This window comes from Lichenostomus cassidix, chromosome 3 (genome assembly GCF_008360975.1).
Source record: "Lichenostomus cassidix isolate B80296 chromosome 3, HeHo_3.0, whole genome shotgun sequence".
Taxonomy (NCBI): domain Eukaryota; kingdom Metazoa; phylum Chordata; class Aves; order Passeriformes; family Meliphagidae; genus Lichenostomus; species Lichenostomus cassidix.
Genome location: NC_139483.1, coordinates 59,652,273 through 59,670,818, shown reverse-complemented (window position 1 = coordinate 59,670,818; position 18,546 = coordinate 59,652,273). Strand labels below are relative to the sequence as shown.

The following is an 18,546-nucleotide window of genomic DNA, read 5'->3' as shown; positions in this document are numbered from 1 at the left end:
AGCTAGAAAAGCAGCTGCTTTATTTACTACCACTCTTTATTACCACATTATTCAACATGGAAACTGCAGAAAAAGAGTGTTATTAATACACATACTTTTTCGCATTTGGAAAATTCATATTTGTGGGACTCAGTGGTTTCATCATAGGTTGAATAAAACAGAAAAGTGAGCTCCATTGGGCATTTCAGATGAGGTTTGGCTCACTATAGTCACTGGCTACCAATGGCACGATTAGACAGGGGCCACTCAGCAAACCAAGTGTTACCATATTCATTCAAAATTCATGCTGAAACCTGGAGGAGAATGTGGAGCCATGGTGGCCACAGATTGGGAGAAGTTACCTGACAAACTCAGCATCAGCCAAGGTGACTTTCATCACTCCCATCAGTTCAAGTCAGACTGTAGCATGGCCATTCTTCTAGAGCCCAGACAGAATGCAGCTAGCCTATAGCTCTCAGAACTCTCCTCGTCTACTCTGATACCTTCTCCTCAGGCATCTCATTCTCAGAGGCTCCAGCTCCTAGCCACAGTTCCAGATATAGTGCTCTATCTACCAGCCATTCTGATTTTGTCCCCTCTGTGGTGCCTAATCCACATAACACAGTGCTGAAAAACATTATTATCACAATCAAGCAAAATATATATACAAATTCTGACATAAAACTGCAGAATACACACAGAATGTGGCTTTACTATTTGTATGTGGCTAGAATACAAATCTTTTTCTAGGAGTAGGAAGAGGAAAGTAACAGAGTCCTCACACCCACTCTGCATATTTCTGTTTTGCTTCTGATTTGGTGCAAATTATTGAATATTAAGTTGGTTCCAGTCATTCAGGAAATTTTTATTCAAAAATTATAAAACCAGACAAAATGAAAAATTCCATTTTCTGTTTGCTTACCTGGAATACCATGGTGAGCAGGTTTCCTATTCAACTGGGTGACTTTTTGGTATGTTTTTTGCAGGCTTTTTGGTTTGGTTTTGGCAAACAAGTAGTCTTCAGTGTTTTTACAGCAGTGGCTATTACAGAAACTATGTCTCTTGCACTTCTTATCTTGGAGGGTGGACAAAATAAACAAACTGAAAATAACACTACAATGAACAGTAAATGATGAATGACTTACAGTACAAAAAACAGTGTAAAAAGGAAGACAAGTTTAAATATTGTTGTGTATGAAAGGGATGAAAATAATACAAGGATGAGAATAAGTAAAATGATAGGCTGGAACATCTGGGAAAGTAAATACAAAGACAAAGAGAACAGTCAATTAATGGAATAGCAAGTCCAAAGCTTCAACAAAATAAATAGTGAATCAGACTATGCTTGTGGAGGGACCAAGTGCCCATCTCCCATTTACTTTAGTAGAAGTTCTGCATGGTCAAGCAATGAAATGCCCAATTGTTAAATGTTCAATTGTCATTATTTGTTTAGAGAAAATACTAATTAGTGTTTTAAATTTGTGTAAGTCCATGCAGTGCTCTGCCTTTAAGCTAATGGGAGCTCCACAAGCTCAGAACTACTGCTAGATCAGAAAGTGAGCATGCTAAATGCCATCTCTGTTTGATTTCATGCAATACATGTATAGTAATTGATTAGCTTTAAACTCACTGCGTCTGTGACTTTCTGATACAAGGAAACAAAAGACTAATTAGTCAGCATAGGAATAAGAATAGCTTTCAGCTTCACCTGGCAACTACTTCGACTGTAAACTAGCAAGACAGCACAAAGTAAATTAACACAGCAAGAGACTTACAAAACATTGGATAACTTCATTAGCAATAACAAGATATGCCAACTATAGGATGGCATGATAAGATAAGGGTAGGTAATTTTCATTTTTCATGGCAAAAGATCTTGAGTCAGCAAGGAATTTGCTCCCCAAAACCTCTCTGAAACACTTCTGCACAAAAAAAACCACAACAAAGATGCTTGTTACTGCTGCATGCAAGCAGTGACCAACAGGCCTTCAACAAGATGCAATCTGTTACAGCAATTGCAATATTCACATTACTGAGGGGCTCTGTTACTCCATAAAGTAGATTTTCATGGCTTATTTTAATTTGTAATTTGCCATATTCTCTATAATTTTTGAAATCTATTATTTCTTCCAGTTTAAAATTAATAACATTTTATTTTTATTCATTTAACAGGAACCCAGCCACTAAGAAAACCATCATGTTAATTTATGCGCCAAAAATACTGTCTGTACTGCCTTTGCTGGCATTGAAGGCACGACTCTGTCAAGTGCAATTGCAAAGCCAGAAAGGAATAAAATCTTTTGCCTCCAAGAACATAATTTTAATTTCCAGGAGACCAGACTTATTCACTGTTCACGAACAGCCCTATTGGTAGAACATGTTTTCATATGGCCAAATGAGGATTTGAAGTAATGTAAGAAACAGTGATTTTTGTCCACCGCCTAGAATAAAGAATTTTCTTTTTATGCCACAAATCGAATTTGAGGTTTAATTTGCTTGGCAGAGCCTTTTTACCTGTAGGCCGTAATAAGTAAAAGTCTACCTGACTCACTGACAAAGGTTCATCTGCACTTCGATCGTCCGAAGACTTTGGAACTTCGAGTCTGTCGATGAAAGCCTGGAGCTCTTTCCTGAAGGCCTTCATCTGCGCATTGATCCGGTAAAGAAGCTCATGCTCACGTATCCTGCTGCCGTCATCCTCCTCGTCCATCAGTCCAAAGAGGTCCCCATTAGCCACATAAATTCGTGCCTCAGTTATGATGGTGCTCGTGTCGGCAATCAAGCGATCTATTGTCTTGCCCAGCCGCTCGGCTTCAGAGCGAATGTCCTTCATCTGCTGCCTGTCGGTGAAGCTTTTCTGCCACCCGGATGGCGTTGGATAAAAAGACCTCGTGGGCGTCAGGCACCGGATGTTGCGCACCTCTTCGGAGTCGCTTTCCCCGCCGATGGGACCTTCCCTTTTGCGGTGAGGGGGGCGGGAATCGTCATCGCTCTCCTTTTTTCCTGCGTCGCTTTCCGCATCACTGTCTCTAGGGCTGCCACGGATGCCCAGGTGAGAGGCCAAGTCGTAGCGCTGCATGTTGGACATTAGGACTCTGTTCTCATACTGGAGTTGCATGACTTTGCCACTCAGCTCGTTGATCTGCATCCGTGCAGCTTTTAGCTCTTCCTGTAAGGCTTCTGTCTTGGCATTATCATGGTGCCTAGAGCTCTCATGGGCCCCAGACTTGTACTTGTATTTGTTCAGCTCGGCTGTTATGCGCTTGTTTTGTTCTTCTAAATCAGCTACATTTCTCCTCAGCAATTCTGTTTCATCTTCTACTAGCTGCAAATGCTGTCGTAATTCTGACAGGGATTCACTCTGCTCTCCCAGGAGTGGGTTAGTGGTCCCTGAGAAATCATCTCCTCTTAAATCATCAAGCTCTGCTTTCAGTCCTCTATTCTCTACTTCTAGCTCCACTATTTTTCTCCCAAGAATGTTAGCTTCTTCCTCCACAAGCCTCAATCGAAGCTTGAGTTCAGCTTCTCTTGTGGTAGGTGGCCCGCCTGCTTCACCTTTTGGCAAGGGACTGTCCAAATCCCCATAAAATGATCTGTATTTTTGCAGCTCATGTTCGAATCTGTCTTTCTCTTTATCAATTTTAGCCATTTTCTTCCTCATCAAGGCTGCTTCTTCTTTGACAAACTGTAGCTGGCATTTCAGGTCTTCATTGTCATCCTTAGGAAAAAAAAAAAGGCAGTATTTGAAGAAACTTGAACTCAAACAGAAGAATTCCAGTGGATGGCCTTAACTTAACAATCACAGGGACATGGCTTTAGATACTAAGTTTTTTCATTGATCAATAAATTAAAAAGAGAGCAAAAGACTATTTCACTTGGGACTAAAATTTGCACAGTTCCCAGAAATACACTGGGGTGTGGGAAAAGGGGGGCTTGTAAAAAACATTGTATTTTCTGTGCTCACAACATTATCATAGACTTTACAGTGTTCAAGAATCCTGAAATCAGCACACATACAGCCTACAAATCTTGTTTCACTGGTGCTGCCATTTACTTTGCACAAAATATAGAGTAGATGAAAGCTGGTGAGTTCTACTGCAGCACCAAATTTGTTTGGGTGGTCCTTGAGATTAGTGGTGTCTGACTGTGGGTCTGGGTTAAGAGCTCTTCCATTTCACAGCATTAAGTAAAACAAAGGGCAAAGCAAAAATCAAGCCAAGTGCAAATCTGTAAATCATGTACCCCATTTCCATAGTTCCCTGAAGCCTCCACATAAGAATCGAGGCTATAATTATGCAACATACCTCTGTTGGTGTCTGCTGTGACTTTTTTTCTGATTTTGGTAGGTCTTTGCTTCCTCTCCTTTTCAGTGATTGCTGCAATTACAACAAAAGCACATGCATTGAGTTCTTCTAAAGGTATACTAAAGAGGTGTATATAATTAATTTTAAAATACAACAGATCAAATGCAACTATAAAGGAATTAATTTCTTGTAATTTTTGAGATACCAAATGCAGAAGGGAGACACAACTGCCCGAAAATGAAACAGCAATGGCAAACAAATAAGGTTTTAGTTTAATCAGTCTGTCACCCTTCTGACTGAACACATTTTAAGACTAGTGCATTCTGAATGCTATGTAACACACAACAAGAGTGGTAAGAAAGCAGGCATTCCAAACAGCAGTGAAATCCAGCTTGCCCACTTGATATTAACCCTAGTGGGGCCAAGGCACTTTAAAAAAGCCTTAGCCTTAGACTCTGTGGTAGGACAGCTACACAAAACAGAGTCACTGAGATCTGTCAGCTGACTCCAGTGCACATCTACAAGCACACCTTCCTCTGTGTCCCACCCTCAGGTGGTCACACCTCCTAAGTGTATGCTGTAGATAAACTCACACATAAGTCTGATTGCTAAGTTTGTTCTATTTTCAGAACATATTCAAATAAATACCATTTAAACAGCTTTGACTACAAAGTTCTAGTGAGAAACAATGCGTATCAGCTCAAGAACAGAAACACCCAAACCACACAAACACAGGTCTGCACCACCATATATAAGCAGGATTCTTTTGTGTCCTCTCTTCTGTTATGTAGCCCAAGAGGGTAGAAAAGAAGCTCCTGCTTTCAGAGCAGGATGCACTGGGATTGAAGCCTGCTAGTGTATCCAGCAAAAATCTCGTAGCTGTTGACAGCGGAAACTTCGTTAGTGGAAAAGCAGCAGCAGTGGAAAACAACTGCCACCATCCCACTGGCAACACTCAATACAGATCATCAAGAAAACAGCAGGAGAGAGGAAAGAGAATGAGAGAATATGTTAATCTGTAACACCCCACTTACAGCTGTTCCTAGTTTTTATGTTCCCCAGGTAAACTACAGGTCCCAAGGCAGGACAGTGAGATAATTAACACCATCTCCCTCTGAGGTTATGCTCTGATAGAAAAATCCTTTGAGAAACATACATTTCTCTGCACCAGCCAGGGGAGAATCCAGCTCTATCAAAAAGCCATCCAGTTCCACAGGCTGGGAATTAAAATATGCTCATAACCATCAAGAAAGGGAATACAGTGGGTGGGTATGCTGTACATAACAATCCTGTACACCATTTGCCTACTGGTACCTATCATTCTCTTCCTTCTGCAGATCAACTCCATTAAAAATTCCCATGCTCATGGACTGCTCACTCAAAAGGAAAAGTTAATGCCATAGAAACAACTCAGACATAAATCTGAGCAACCACAAAAGATAATTTTTCATTAGGTTTTCTACTTAAATTTACCACAGAATTAAGCAAAAATTAAAAAAATATTATGTCAGATTCAGAATCAGAGCTAAAATTCAATGATGTGTGCACCAAGAATCAAAATTCAAATTTTTATGTCTCTTGCAGAAACATTGAGTGCTCTTAGTAGACAAAACAATAAAACAAATCAAAGATCATAGCTAGATACACAGGCTTCTAATGAAATCCAGAAAAGACACGAAAATAGTTAAATTCATGCATTTTTCCTTTTAAGTATAAACCCAACAACTTTGGGATCCAGTCTACAAACAAAATGGTTCTTTTCCAGAGTCCCCACCAGTTATCCTGTTGTAGACACGGTACATGGATTTTTGGAAGGGTTGTTCTGTTAGTTTCCTTTTAGAATTGGCAAGTTTATAAAGCCTTAAACTTTCAAAGGAGTAGGTTCTTCCTCTATATTACCATTAATTATACCACTATGTATTACCACTTTGAAAAAACCCTTTTCACGTCAGTTAGCACTGCAAACTTTTCCTTGCCCCATATTATTGCCAATATCACCCACTGATGATGGTAATAATAATATAAAATAAATAAATAAATAAGCTATAATTAAACTATATTTCTGCTTAATTACCTAAATGCCTTTTGTTCACTCTGCTGAGCTCAGCATCTCTCCAGAAATAATGAAGTTCTGGAATGCTGAGCCAAAACTTCTTGTGTACTTACAGCTTTTCAGAAGATAAGAGATATGAGAAAAAGAACTTTTCTAGGTTTGATGTGAAACAAAAACACCCTGGTTTTCTCCTTTTCTACTCTATTTTTTTTGTGTTCCTTTTAGTAGTCAGGACAGCAGCATTCCAATTACAACAGTAGTTGTGGCTATGTAATGATTAGCCACATAGCCATTCTGATCTGAATTCTGATCTGCTTGAATTACAATAAACTCTCCAGAACTTGTATTATTCACCAAAAAAATCACAGAATTAAGCAAAAAAATTTATAGCAGAAAGCAATGAAGAACATGCACAATTCAATTAGCAGGATGATCTGGGTAAGTGGATTAGGCCCAGCTGGAATTGGTATGATCTCTTTTCACATGAAAAACACCATGAGGCAATTTCTGATCACTAGGGGTTAAGATCTCACTCATCTCAGCTGACAGATAATATCCTCACAATCACAGTGTCCCACAACATCATGTCAGAGCACTGAGGCAATATCACACCAAACAAAGAATGCCATGTATCAAGAAGTATATCCTGCTATAAATACTATTTTTTTTTCTGTAAATACTAAATTTTTGAGAGCTTCTTCCAGATGTGCATTTCACAATCTACAGTGGCTACTCTTTCTATCCTTTCTCTTAAGAAGGATATCCTTTCTCTTGTGCTACTCCTCTTTTCCAGTTCAATTTTCCACATGAAAAATTGTATTGCTGCTAATGAAATAAGTGATTAAATTCATCGCAACAAAATGGAAAAAGGAAAAAAAGGTTCAAATGAACATATGGCAGAACCAAAAAATAGTAACTCAGACTCCTGCATACAGATCTTCGTACTAACACTGAAATTGGACACTACTAAAATTGTCTACACATTGCTTGCTACTAAAAGCCAGTTCTGCCGTTTTCTCAAATGTAGCAAAAAATCTGCCCTCATATGCAAGAATTGGTTTTGAGAGTTTGTTGTGAAGGACACTTTGTGGGCTCAGATAATTTTTTCCATATAATTTAAAAAATCATATTCAGATGCGTCCACAGCCTAGACTGCAGATAATGTTTGTATTAGATGCAAACCAGATCACGCGCAAAGGGCAATTCTGTTGCTCTGCTCAGCAGCATCAATTCTCCAGTGACCTTCACTGGAGTTTATCCAGTGTCTTGCTGGAGATGCTAAGCACTTCTCAAGATGGCACAATCCTTCTCTTGCCAGCCTTAAAATGCAAGCCAAATGTGCAGTCCTAACATCACCTGTCATACTCAGTGCTTCTCAGGTGGAAAGAGACCTAAAATCTAATCTGAGAATAACACAGTGCAGAGATAATTGCATCACAATCCGCTGAATAGGAAAGCTATAAAACAAACTCAAATTCTTCCTACCTGATTACAAGCTACAATAAATATCTCAGCAATTAATAAAGAATCCTTAAGCAAAACCAACCAAGATTTTTTAAGACGCTTAGGTTTGATTATTTCAAGCCTGATCTGAGGGTATATCACCTAGAAATCACTATAGGCAACCACAGGAGGAATTTCTGACACATGAAGAGATTTATGCATACATAGAGGCTCCCAAACAGCCTTTATCCCTCCTCACAGGACAGGGCAAAGGGTGTGCAGCTCCTTGAATCTCCACAGCTACCACAAACATTCTCACCTGCACAAAACTGTGCTGTACTCGGCTATGGTTAGGTGACTCTCAACTGCTATGACCCATCTGCAGAGCCTTCAAAAATCAGAGTACACCTAACACCATCCTTACAGTCTTGAAAAGTCAATGAATATTGAACAATTTTTGGGCTACACAAACTTGCCTCTGTGTAGCACAGAATGACTACAACCAGGGAAACAAAAATTTCTCCTAAACCTCTATCTGCATTTTCTTTTTAATCAATACGGCTGGGTAATTCTTGGAGCTGGATCAAATCACACACAAGACAGATTTTTTCATTTTCTACCACTGGGTCTAATGTAGTAAAAACTAAACTGACAGTATCCATGTTGGCAAATTGAAAATGTATATTCTCCCACAAAAGAATAATAATCTTTGTTGTTAAAATGTCTTCCTTATTCTGCTACTCTTATCAGTTCAATCTGCCAGCAACCAACTCAAGACCCTGGCTTTGTCTGTCATTGGCACAAATACATATAATGATACAACACTTTACTCCTCCTACCAACCATTCAAGAGCAGGAGGAGTCTTGAGTATTCCTGTATTCTACTAGGTTGCAAAACCATGTCAGGAATGAAAAAGCAGAGGATGCCTGAAATGTAAGAAGCACAGCCTACCTATCCACAAAGCAAACACTAAGCATATCCCTATTAGCTAGAGCAATGCTCTCTTCATATTAAAACCAGTATATGTGAAAACACTGGTGAGGTCCAATACAAAATGAAAACAATCTTTACTTCACTAGAGAGAGAAAAATAGTTCTCATGTAGTTGAATGACTTCATATTGCAGAAGAGAAGAGAGGAACTACCCTCCGATATTTATATTGTTTCATTTGCATTTATTTAGGAGTTATTTCAGTTATCACTTTCAGATTCTTTCCCATTATTCATCTGCCAATTAAATGAGAAAAAAATATGAAAGAATGGAAAAATATCTGCAAAATTTGCACTTTACCTAGAGAAACCTTTTGCAGTTTGAACCAAAACCACATTGCTAGAGCATATCACAGTAACTCTGTCGTGTAACTAGGTAAAAGCATTCTTTGCAGCGAATAAATGAAGCAGCATATCTATGCTTCTGTTAGATTTGCCTCCTACTTTTCCTTATTCAAAAAGGTGTCAGAAGATGAAAGCTCTCACTATGTCCTGGTCAAATAGCTGGCCAAAGTCTGATACTTTGCTTTCTGTGATTACACATTCCTTCATCCACTAGAACATCAAGAAATAGTGAAAGCAATTTATCTGCAGAGGAAGAGATCTTCTCTCATTTGAACCTTTCAAAACACAGAAGAGCTAGACAAGCTTAGCTCCCAGTGCTATCCAATTAGGCTTTGTTACAGATGCAGAAATCACAATAATCTTTCACTTGGCTTCCTAATTCTGAAAAGCAGAAGAAATTCTCAGAGCACCATGAATATTTTGAAGTGTGAGTGCAGGAATAAGTTATAAGTTCTGCATAGTGATGCTAGCTAAACTTTTCCTAGGGCTTCTTAAGTTGGTGTTTATTTGCCAGCTCAGTTATTTGTCTGTTCTGAAAGAAGAGATTCAGTCTTTTTGCCAGGGTTTGCACAATGCCTAGTACAATGTACTGCTTCAGCCTTTGTCTGGGACTGACAGCATGACAGACAGCATGTCAACATAGCTCAAACCACTACCACATAACAATGGCAATAATCACAGGCACAGACATGTATATGGCAATTATGAATTAAATGCATAGGAGATTTCATCAAATGTAAAATGTTTTTTCTCACACCTAGTACCACATGTAGACTTTTCAGTCTTCTTAGAAGGATATCTCAGAAGAGATTCCAAATAGATTTTCATGAGATCAGGAAAGTGCCAGCAATCAAATTAGGTTCATTGCCTTGGTAACACAAATGCATATATATTAAGCCAAGTGTAGTTCCCAACATTAAAGGTTCATCTCAAGATGGAAAGTAATGAGAAGGAAAATAAGAAGGATTCGGAACATAGTGTGCACCTCTACACTTCTCATTGGAAATGTACAGAGCAGTCAGTTCTGGGCAAAGTTGTAGGCTGATCCCACATGTCCATTTGTGTTCATGCTCATTTGATACTTAAGAGTTGCATTAAACACACAGACAGCACTTAGGAGTCCCTCACCTGGATTCACAGGGTGGGATGGCATTAAACACAGGCACATCCATGTGCATCAGTAGGCACACAGCAGAGACAGGAGCTTTGAGGTTAACCCTGTGAAACTGTACATTTCTGACAACTTCCAGTTACGGGAACCTCTCCCCAAAAAGTCAGATTTTAGAGATCATTTAAAAGGATGCAAAAATTGAAAATTAATTCAAGTAGGAAAAACTCTGAAATCAGCATTTGGTCTTGAAATCTGAGCAGTGAGCAGAAGATTTTCTGTTAACAGGGGAAAGAAATCCAGCTGTCACATGTCAGCAATCACTACTCTGTCTTCTGACTATAAGGAGGGCTCTTCTGTTACTCTTGGTCTCTTCTTTTACCTGTGTGTACTTGGGAAAGCTCTTTTGTAAAGAATTCTTTGTAAATTCGCCGAAAAATATCTTCTCTAATAGAATATATGGGGAAATTTCAAAGGTGTTTGGAAAAGTTTGGTCAGTAAAAACAGAGGATCAGACTCTGCAGTTCTCTGAAGTTATGCCAGTGTGATCCAGCTACAAATTAAATCTACATTTTGATGAGCAGCTCAGAAGGTGTAAAGAAGGTGCTCTAGAAAAATAAACCATGGAGGCTAGAAGCTGAAATGGAAGGAAGATGTTTTAGCATTTGGACACCCCCACACTTACTTTTCTCATCCTGGTGCCAGTTTGATCTGACATAAACTAAGCCTGCATCCAATAGTTTTCCTGGTATTTCAACATTGCAAAGATGAAGGTGAGGGGAGGGAGGATATTGCAGCCCTGGTTAAAGCAGAGTATCCATCTGCTTCACTAAATTAAAGAGGTTCATCAGACCAGTGACTTGATCCCCATGTCTCCTCTTCCTAAATAATGACTCTTCTCCCTAACTGAAACTTGCTCAGGTTCTTATAGGAAATGCTTATTCCCAGCAAGGGAAGAGGCTGTGGCTCTTAGGCTGACTTAAAACCTTAATGTAGAGGTTGACTTAAAACTATAATTTAAATGTTCCCTTTGCTAGAAATGTGAAAATCTCATTCTGAAAAGAAGCTTGACAGTCTTCAGCTCATTATAAATATTTGATCACTGGAATGTATTTTTAATTAGCTATCATGAACAAATATTTGACTCTTCAGCACTTATCATAAATGTCACTGAACCAGCAAATCACCTGCAAATTAATACCACAGCAACCCTAATGGGGTTATGCAAGAATCAATTCTAGGTCCTGCTCTAATTAACATTTTTTGTCGCTACCTGGAAAGAAGACCCATAAAGTAACATTAGATAAAGACTGCAGATAGGGTAAAGGAAAAAGAAGAAACATTAAATATTGAAAAGGACCGTCACTGATACAAACCTTAGTGCAATCAAACAGTATCTGTTTTAATATGACTAAATATGAAGATAAAGATGTAAGAACAAGGAGTAAAAACTATGCTAAGACAGTAAGAGAACCACATAGAGAATAGTAAAAATCTCTTTAAAATTCACCTATATGAAAAAAAATACATAGTCATAGACAATAATCAGCCAAAATAACATTGAGGCGTAATTTTGTGATCAAAAGGTTTATTAATATAGGATGTAGATACCAAAACTGAGGTTCACTGTGCAGTACCTAGAAAAGATGTGCTTCACAAAATCCAGCCAGCCTCAGACAAGTGGAATGATTCACTTCCAAGTAGTGCCTACCTTTCTCCTTTCAGAGGTCAAATTCCTAACCTAGGTCAAATGCTTAATTTTCACATGGCTAAATGATATCAACCCTAAGCAGGAAGATTGAGAAAAAAACCCAAAAACCACCAAAGCATTGATGCTAGACTCTTGAATCTAGAGAGGCAGTAAGAAGGTATGTTTTTTGGCTGGTAACTAGCTTTCAGCAAATGCAGATGAGAAGGGAGGTGCAAATTTTTACCTGTTCCTCGGACAGTTTAGGAGGAAGAGCTGTGGTAGACTGTTCTCAGCTGCCAATTTTTAACACAGACCAGCACACTTTTCTGAAAAGTAGGTACTAGTTTGAATAAAATAGTTGGGGTATTTTATGATCCATGTTATTCAGAAGACCAGACTGGTTTATTATATAAGATGGTTCCTCATAATTTCTGAACACATGAAACTTGACCAAAATTTGGGATCTGAGCAACAATACTCCTAGAAGAAAATTACAGGAAAAATAAACCTTTGAGCATATCTATGTGTACCAGCAAGGCAATATTCCAGTTCAAAAGTATTTCTGGATGATTGTTACTGGTGCTTCTAATTAATGACTTAATCAAATATTTAAACTGCTAGCATCTGTAAATTTAAAATAATTTAGATCAGCCTGTAATATAAAAGACTGCTGGTAATCAGGCCAGTTGAATGTCATCATCAGTCATCCTTTGCAGGGATGTAGAATCCTCTCATTACAAGACAATACTGATAGCAACAAATGCATGGCAAATACCTTCTAAGGGCAAGTACTCATCTGTGACCTAAGCAAAGGGCTTTGCTGTTATCCTAACCTGGATTCATTGCAAAGCTAGCCAAAGCCAATTAAAACAATCCTGCAACTAGGATCAGGCAAAGCAAAACAGACTTGATACCTGTAGGTTTTATTCTACACATCTTGATATATGCAGCTGTTAATACTAGCAATGGTGGGGATAGGGGGGAAATCACACCATAGGTCAAAAAATCTCTGCAGAAACAAACATTTCAGAAAAGCACACCTGCAATTGAAGAGGTTAATGCACTGCCATTTACTTCAAAATAAGAAATCCAGTGCTTGGAACTCTTGGCTATGGAACATTATCAAAATCTGAACTTATCAAATGCCAGGAGGTTGCATTTCTTGATACTATGAACACTGCAGTAAATGAAAAAAACCCGCAATACATCAAAAGTCTGGTGCTCTTGTTCCTGGCTAGCATTGACTCCACATGATTCAGAAGAGCTGCTGAGCTGATCCCAGAACCCAGCACACCCTATAGCTGGCTATTGTCCCCATCAAGTGACATACACTATAGAATACAGCTATAAATGTGTGCAAATGAGAGAGTCTCAAAGCCGACAGGGTCTAAAAGAAGAGGGTCAGAACACGCCATTCTGCTCTGCCAAGTGTCATATTCTTACAGGACAGTTCAGAGGTAAAGCACAACCAGCACACTGCCAGCTGATGTAGAATCAGCTGGCTGCCTTCAACAATCACACACAGAAGCCATTTGTTGGGCAGTGCTCCCCACCCCTGTACTGTGTACAACACTTCCTTTGTTGCACTTTGTTCTTCACACATCTCTCCATTACCTCATGTGAGGTATGTGCCTGATGGAGAGCTCAGTCCTTTGCACACACACACACGTGCAGCTGTGTGGCACAGAACACACATAGAGGCACAAACCACTGCAGTATCAGTGCTGCAGGGAAAATGCCCTGCTTGATGGCATGTAGCTGTCTCTGATCTCCTGTTCACTCACTGGGTTTTGCCTCAGAAAAAAGTCCATTTGGACAAACCCTGAGCTCTCCGGTTTAGCAGAAGTAACCTGGAAAACATTTCCTTTCTCCCTATCCAGAAGTGACCTTTTGGATGCTCTACTGCAAAATGGGAAAATAGATTCTGCTTGTTATTTACAAGTACAGATCAGAACAGTCGAGGCTGAAAGAGACCTCTGTTGTGACCAGCCCCCACAGCTGGCTCAGCAAAGAGCCCTGGCACCTCCACAAATGGGAAATGTTTTGAGTCATTAATAATTAATAGCCCAGTCTCTCACAACTTCTGAAGACCTAGTCCAGTTCCTGCTGCTCAGAGCAGAGACAACTAAAGCAGGCTTCTCAGGGCCGTGTCCTGTGTGGTCTTGAATTTCTCCAGGGATGGAATCTCCTTTCTTTATAGGCAATGAATTCAGTGTTTGAGCACCTTCACAAAAAAGAAGCTATGCTTGCTTCACTTGGCTTTTCAGATTCTGGAAATACTGTGTACTTTATGGCAGCCACACAAATTCTCAGAACCACCATTCTGAAAGAAGTAATGAGCAATTGCTACTGAATAGCAAATATAACAATTCCTGTGATAGCTTTATTGTATATGTCTCTGCTGTCCATGCTCTGTTTGAGGTTTTGCCAATTTGTTTCACCTGTTTTTACACTGGAAACTGCACAGAGGTTACTCCCTGAGGGCTGTTCCAGAACAGCCATCTGTACTGTGACATGACAAGGTTCTCCTTCCTTACACTGAAGCTGAGTTAGTCAAAATGCAGTGCAGCACAGACCTCCATGGTGCTACTTCCCATTTACTCTCCTAAAGCCAGGACAAACTACCTACAGCTGTGAGGCTCTGCAAAACTCCTGTCAGGAGCACAGGTACCTGAAGGACACATTGGGAAATTCCTTCTGCAGAATAACTGAAAAATCTACCAGGCTACATGGTTTTGTGGAGGTTTTTTAAACTGTACATTCACTAGAACCACCACAGAATATAAAGACAGAAAACTGTTTCATGTGGGGTTTCTGAAAAGGCCAGTTTAATACTACAAGAAAGATAGCCCTGAAACCAGCAATGATCATGCATATCAAAGAACAAAGCTATGGCATTTTTTCTTTCAGTCTAAACCCTGCTCATCTTTGACCTGTCTCAGCATTGCAAATACCCTGTTTTTTCAGGTGTTTCTTTGAAGGGACAGGTGCACTTAAACAGGACTAAATAGAGTTGTATAAGGAACAGAAAGCACGTATAACTATTATTCATAAAAGCTTTGGTTGGACTTCCAGCAATATTATGACATTTGGTGTACAATGATTCCATACAAAAACATGTATCTAGACCTCTGGTTCAGCATTTAGAAAACATCTCTGTTCTGCCTCCATAAAGCCAAGGGATAAAAAGCAATTTTGCCAAGTCATAGGGATTTCCTCTAAATCTAGAGAATCCTGGCCTATGTCTATTTTCCCATTCATGTTTTTGTACCAGTACAAAGATATTGAATTTGTCCTCTCTATCACGCAATCTCTTCATTTAAGATCTAAAGGAGCATACATAGTGCCTTCCAAAAAAAAAAAATCCAGAGACCTGCCAAAAATGACAAAATGAGCAAAAGTGAAATGTGAGCTGCAATTTGAAAGCATAATATGTTATTAAAAAAAACCAAACAAAGAAACAAAAAAACAGGCAAAACAACACCAAAACAACCAGGATTGATTATATGCTGCCTTTGGATACTGTGAAAGGTAACATAATAGAGCTATTTAAGAAACAGCTAAACCAGGGAGATAACTTTTACACTTCTAAGTTACCTGGCAACTTTTTCTTTCAACTGAGCAGTCAGGTTGATACCCCTATGTCTAAATTATATATACAGACACTTGAATGGCCATTTGAATAAACCAATACTGAAAGTGGGAAGTACAAAAAAAACCACTTGTCTTCTGTGACCGAGGACTGTTAAAGAGCCCAATCTGTTAAAGATTCCCAAACTTTTCTCCATTTATTAATGTGGTATTGTATTTTGGCAGCCTTAATGAAGTCAGTAGTAAGATAAAAGGCTTTCTTTCTCCTTTATACCACAAGGAAGTCATACCCTAAAGTCTGTAGCAAGAGAAATACATCTTTCACAGCCTGTCCTATGGGGAGTTCATGCTCACAAATAATTTTCTCTCGTAGCCAGTTACCATCTACCACCTGATCCACAGTTCCCACCCTGTCCATTACTTCCACAGACAACTGGGCATGCCAGCTGCATTGGCTTTGTCACTGCTGGTGATTGCCCCTTGCCAAGTAATTCCCAGCAGTAGGAAATCACATGGCAGCAACAGACTGGACTTGCTGTTCTGCATCTCATTTGCCATTTCATTTGACTCCACACCAAGTCAGAGAACCTTTGCCTAGTTTTTACACTGGTAAATGAAATGGTCAGGGACTGTTCTCAGGACCTGACGCCAACTGGCACTTCACAATTCAGTGTCCTTTCAGCTATTATGACAATGCAGCTAAATTGCCCTGCAGCTTCCTTTCAAACAAACAGGATCACATCCAAATTGTCAGTCAGTAACAAGCTCTGACCCAGGCTGGACCCCAAATAATGCCCAAGCAGTGAAGCAGTGGTAGCTGACCTAGGTCAAAACTATCTAAAGCACATGTTAGCAACTGCTTGTCCATGTGTGGACCCTTCATTAGCCTGATTTACTTTACAGATATAGGTTTTGACTGCTGGAAGCAATTGTGTAGCAAAGAACAACTTTGAAAAGAATAATCCAAGCCAAAAAAATGGGTCTCAGGTGCTCGAGACCAGAATGCTGGGGCTCATGTCCTTTTTGTTAAACATAGTTTTTATGTGTTTGGAACCTCTGGTTTTATTCTATGCTTCCATTCTAGGTAGGTTTTTTTTAAGATGGTCATTACTTCTTTTTTTTCCCTTTAAAATACACCTTACTGCATAAAGACTCTAATTTTACCTGAAGACTGTATTAATGTCAATAACTCCTTTGACAAGAGAACTTGCAAATCTAAAGCTGCTGCTATCTATCACAGAAATGAATGAAAATAAAACAAGATTCTGACACAAGGAAGGAACTGCCATGTCCCTATGAAATCAGAGTAGCAGCTTTATGTTTACAAATTCAAAAGAATTGATCAGACTTTGTGATGGATAAATTAGTTTCTGTTTTAAACCCATTCCAGATATACTCTTTTTCACTACAGCTCCCACTCTTTCATTATTACTTCCCAACCAGCCATCAATCCTGCCACTCCTTTTATGCATCCTTGCAAATTTTCCATTCAAGCAGCACACCAACTTCAATGACTGAAAAATATCCCCGCCTAAAGACATCTTTATTCACAAAATCTCTTTACAATAAGATATTTATGGAGCTTTATTCTTTTGAAATCACTCCCTATTTATTACATATGCTTTGGAATATAGTATTATTGACCATCAGGCTGTTTATATTCAATTTTGAGTAACTCTCTTGAAACAAATGGCTCATGTGAATTGCTGTTGGCTGATACATAATTAAAATCTAATTTTATGAAGTTAAAGTGTAAGCTGCTTCTCAAATACACTTTTTTTTCCTGTTTATGGCATGAAATTTTCAGTAATTACTACAACTGATTCTTTAACAGAGATTAATTTCTTTCTCCATTATGAGTCCTTTCTCATATTGAAAGAACCAAACCAAAGCAAACTCTGCTTATCCTGCCCCCTGTGAAATCGCAGTGTACTCAGAGCAAGTATGTCAGAATCACACCCTCACAGGTTATGAATAGCATCCCTGCTGAGGACTGTTTTTAAAGGAACAAAGTATTTGGGCAAGGTACCAAAGGCAACAGAATATCACCCCAGCAAGTCTGACTGGGGGTTATGCATCTGCTGGGACGTGGTGCTCAGAAATCACTGAGCTGTGCTTGCAGATGGAGGACTTTTTTTCTTTTTCCTATACAAACTCAGGCAGATACTAGTTTCTAACCTCTTTTTAAAAAGTCTTCTAATTATCCTCTTGCTCTTTTCATCAAAGCAAATTGAATTTTTGGGAGGTAACAAACTGAAATTCCAGATCATGGAAACCTTCTGCTTAAAGGTACTGTGGGTAAAAGTGTTGCTGACAGACTTAATATCAGATATTCCAAAAGACACAGGAAGGAACTGGTCCTGTGAGAGTCCCATTAAATCCTCCCCTGCTGCCATCTGGTGCCAGGAGCAAGTAAATTACTGTAACTGTCCAAAGAGTCCCACTTACTGCACTGAGCCTGTGAGGATGAGCAGCTACAGCAGCCTCTCATGTCTCTCTGCTTAATCTTGCTCCCTCTGTCACAAGCTGTTTGAAACGAGGCTCTAATGCTGAGGACAAATTAAAGTCTGAGGTGCAATTACGATGTGCTTGGGAGACAGTATGATAGAGACCTAAACTTTCCCTTTCAAAACATAACAACCAAAGTATCCATTTCCAGTGACTCATTTGCGTGCAGCATGGGCAACAAAGAGAAGCTGGAAATACATGAACATCTGCATAGTTATGACCTCACTGGAATCATAGAGAGCTGTCAGGATAGCTCACATGCCTGGAGTGGAGCAAAGGATTGATGAAAACTCTAAAGGTGAGGAAGAGGTGTTGAGCTCTACAAAAAAGAGCAGTTCAATTGCATTTGGTGCTGTCCTGTGACAGCTGATTGACCAGCTGTGAGCTATGGGCGAGAATCACAGGATTGAGAAGCATCATCTAGAGTGTCTTCTACTGATCATCTGAAGGGGAAATGGGTGAAGCATTTTTCAGAGAACTAGCAGTTACATGATTCCTGCAATGGGCTGAAGACAATTTTTGCCACAGATGATTA

General features: G+C 39.3%; 1 protein-coding gene across 4 annotated transcripts in view; it reads right to left on the bottom strand.

Annotated features, from left to right (window-relative positions):
* Positions 1 to 1,035: 1,035 nt before the first annotated feature.
* Positions 1,036 to 18,546, bottom strand: part of MTCL3 (MTCL family member 3) — a 30,531-nt gene continuing 13,020 nt past the window's right edge. Inside the window, exons 5-7 of one of the 4 annotated variants that reach the window (XM_085056002.1) lie at positions 4,284 to 4,355; positions 2,522 to 3,697; positions 1,036 to 1,231 (exon numbers count right to left, since the gene is read on the bottom strand). In XM_085056002.1, the coding sequence (XP_084912128.1) occupies positions 1,121 to 1,231; positions 2,522 to 3,697; positions 4,284 to 4,355 (1,359 nt within the window). In that variant the 3' untranslated portion in view covers positions 1,036 to 1,120. The other 3 variants (XM_085056004.1, XM_085056003.1, XM_085056005.1) reach the window with 3 other exon arrangements.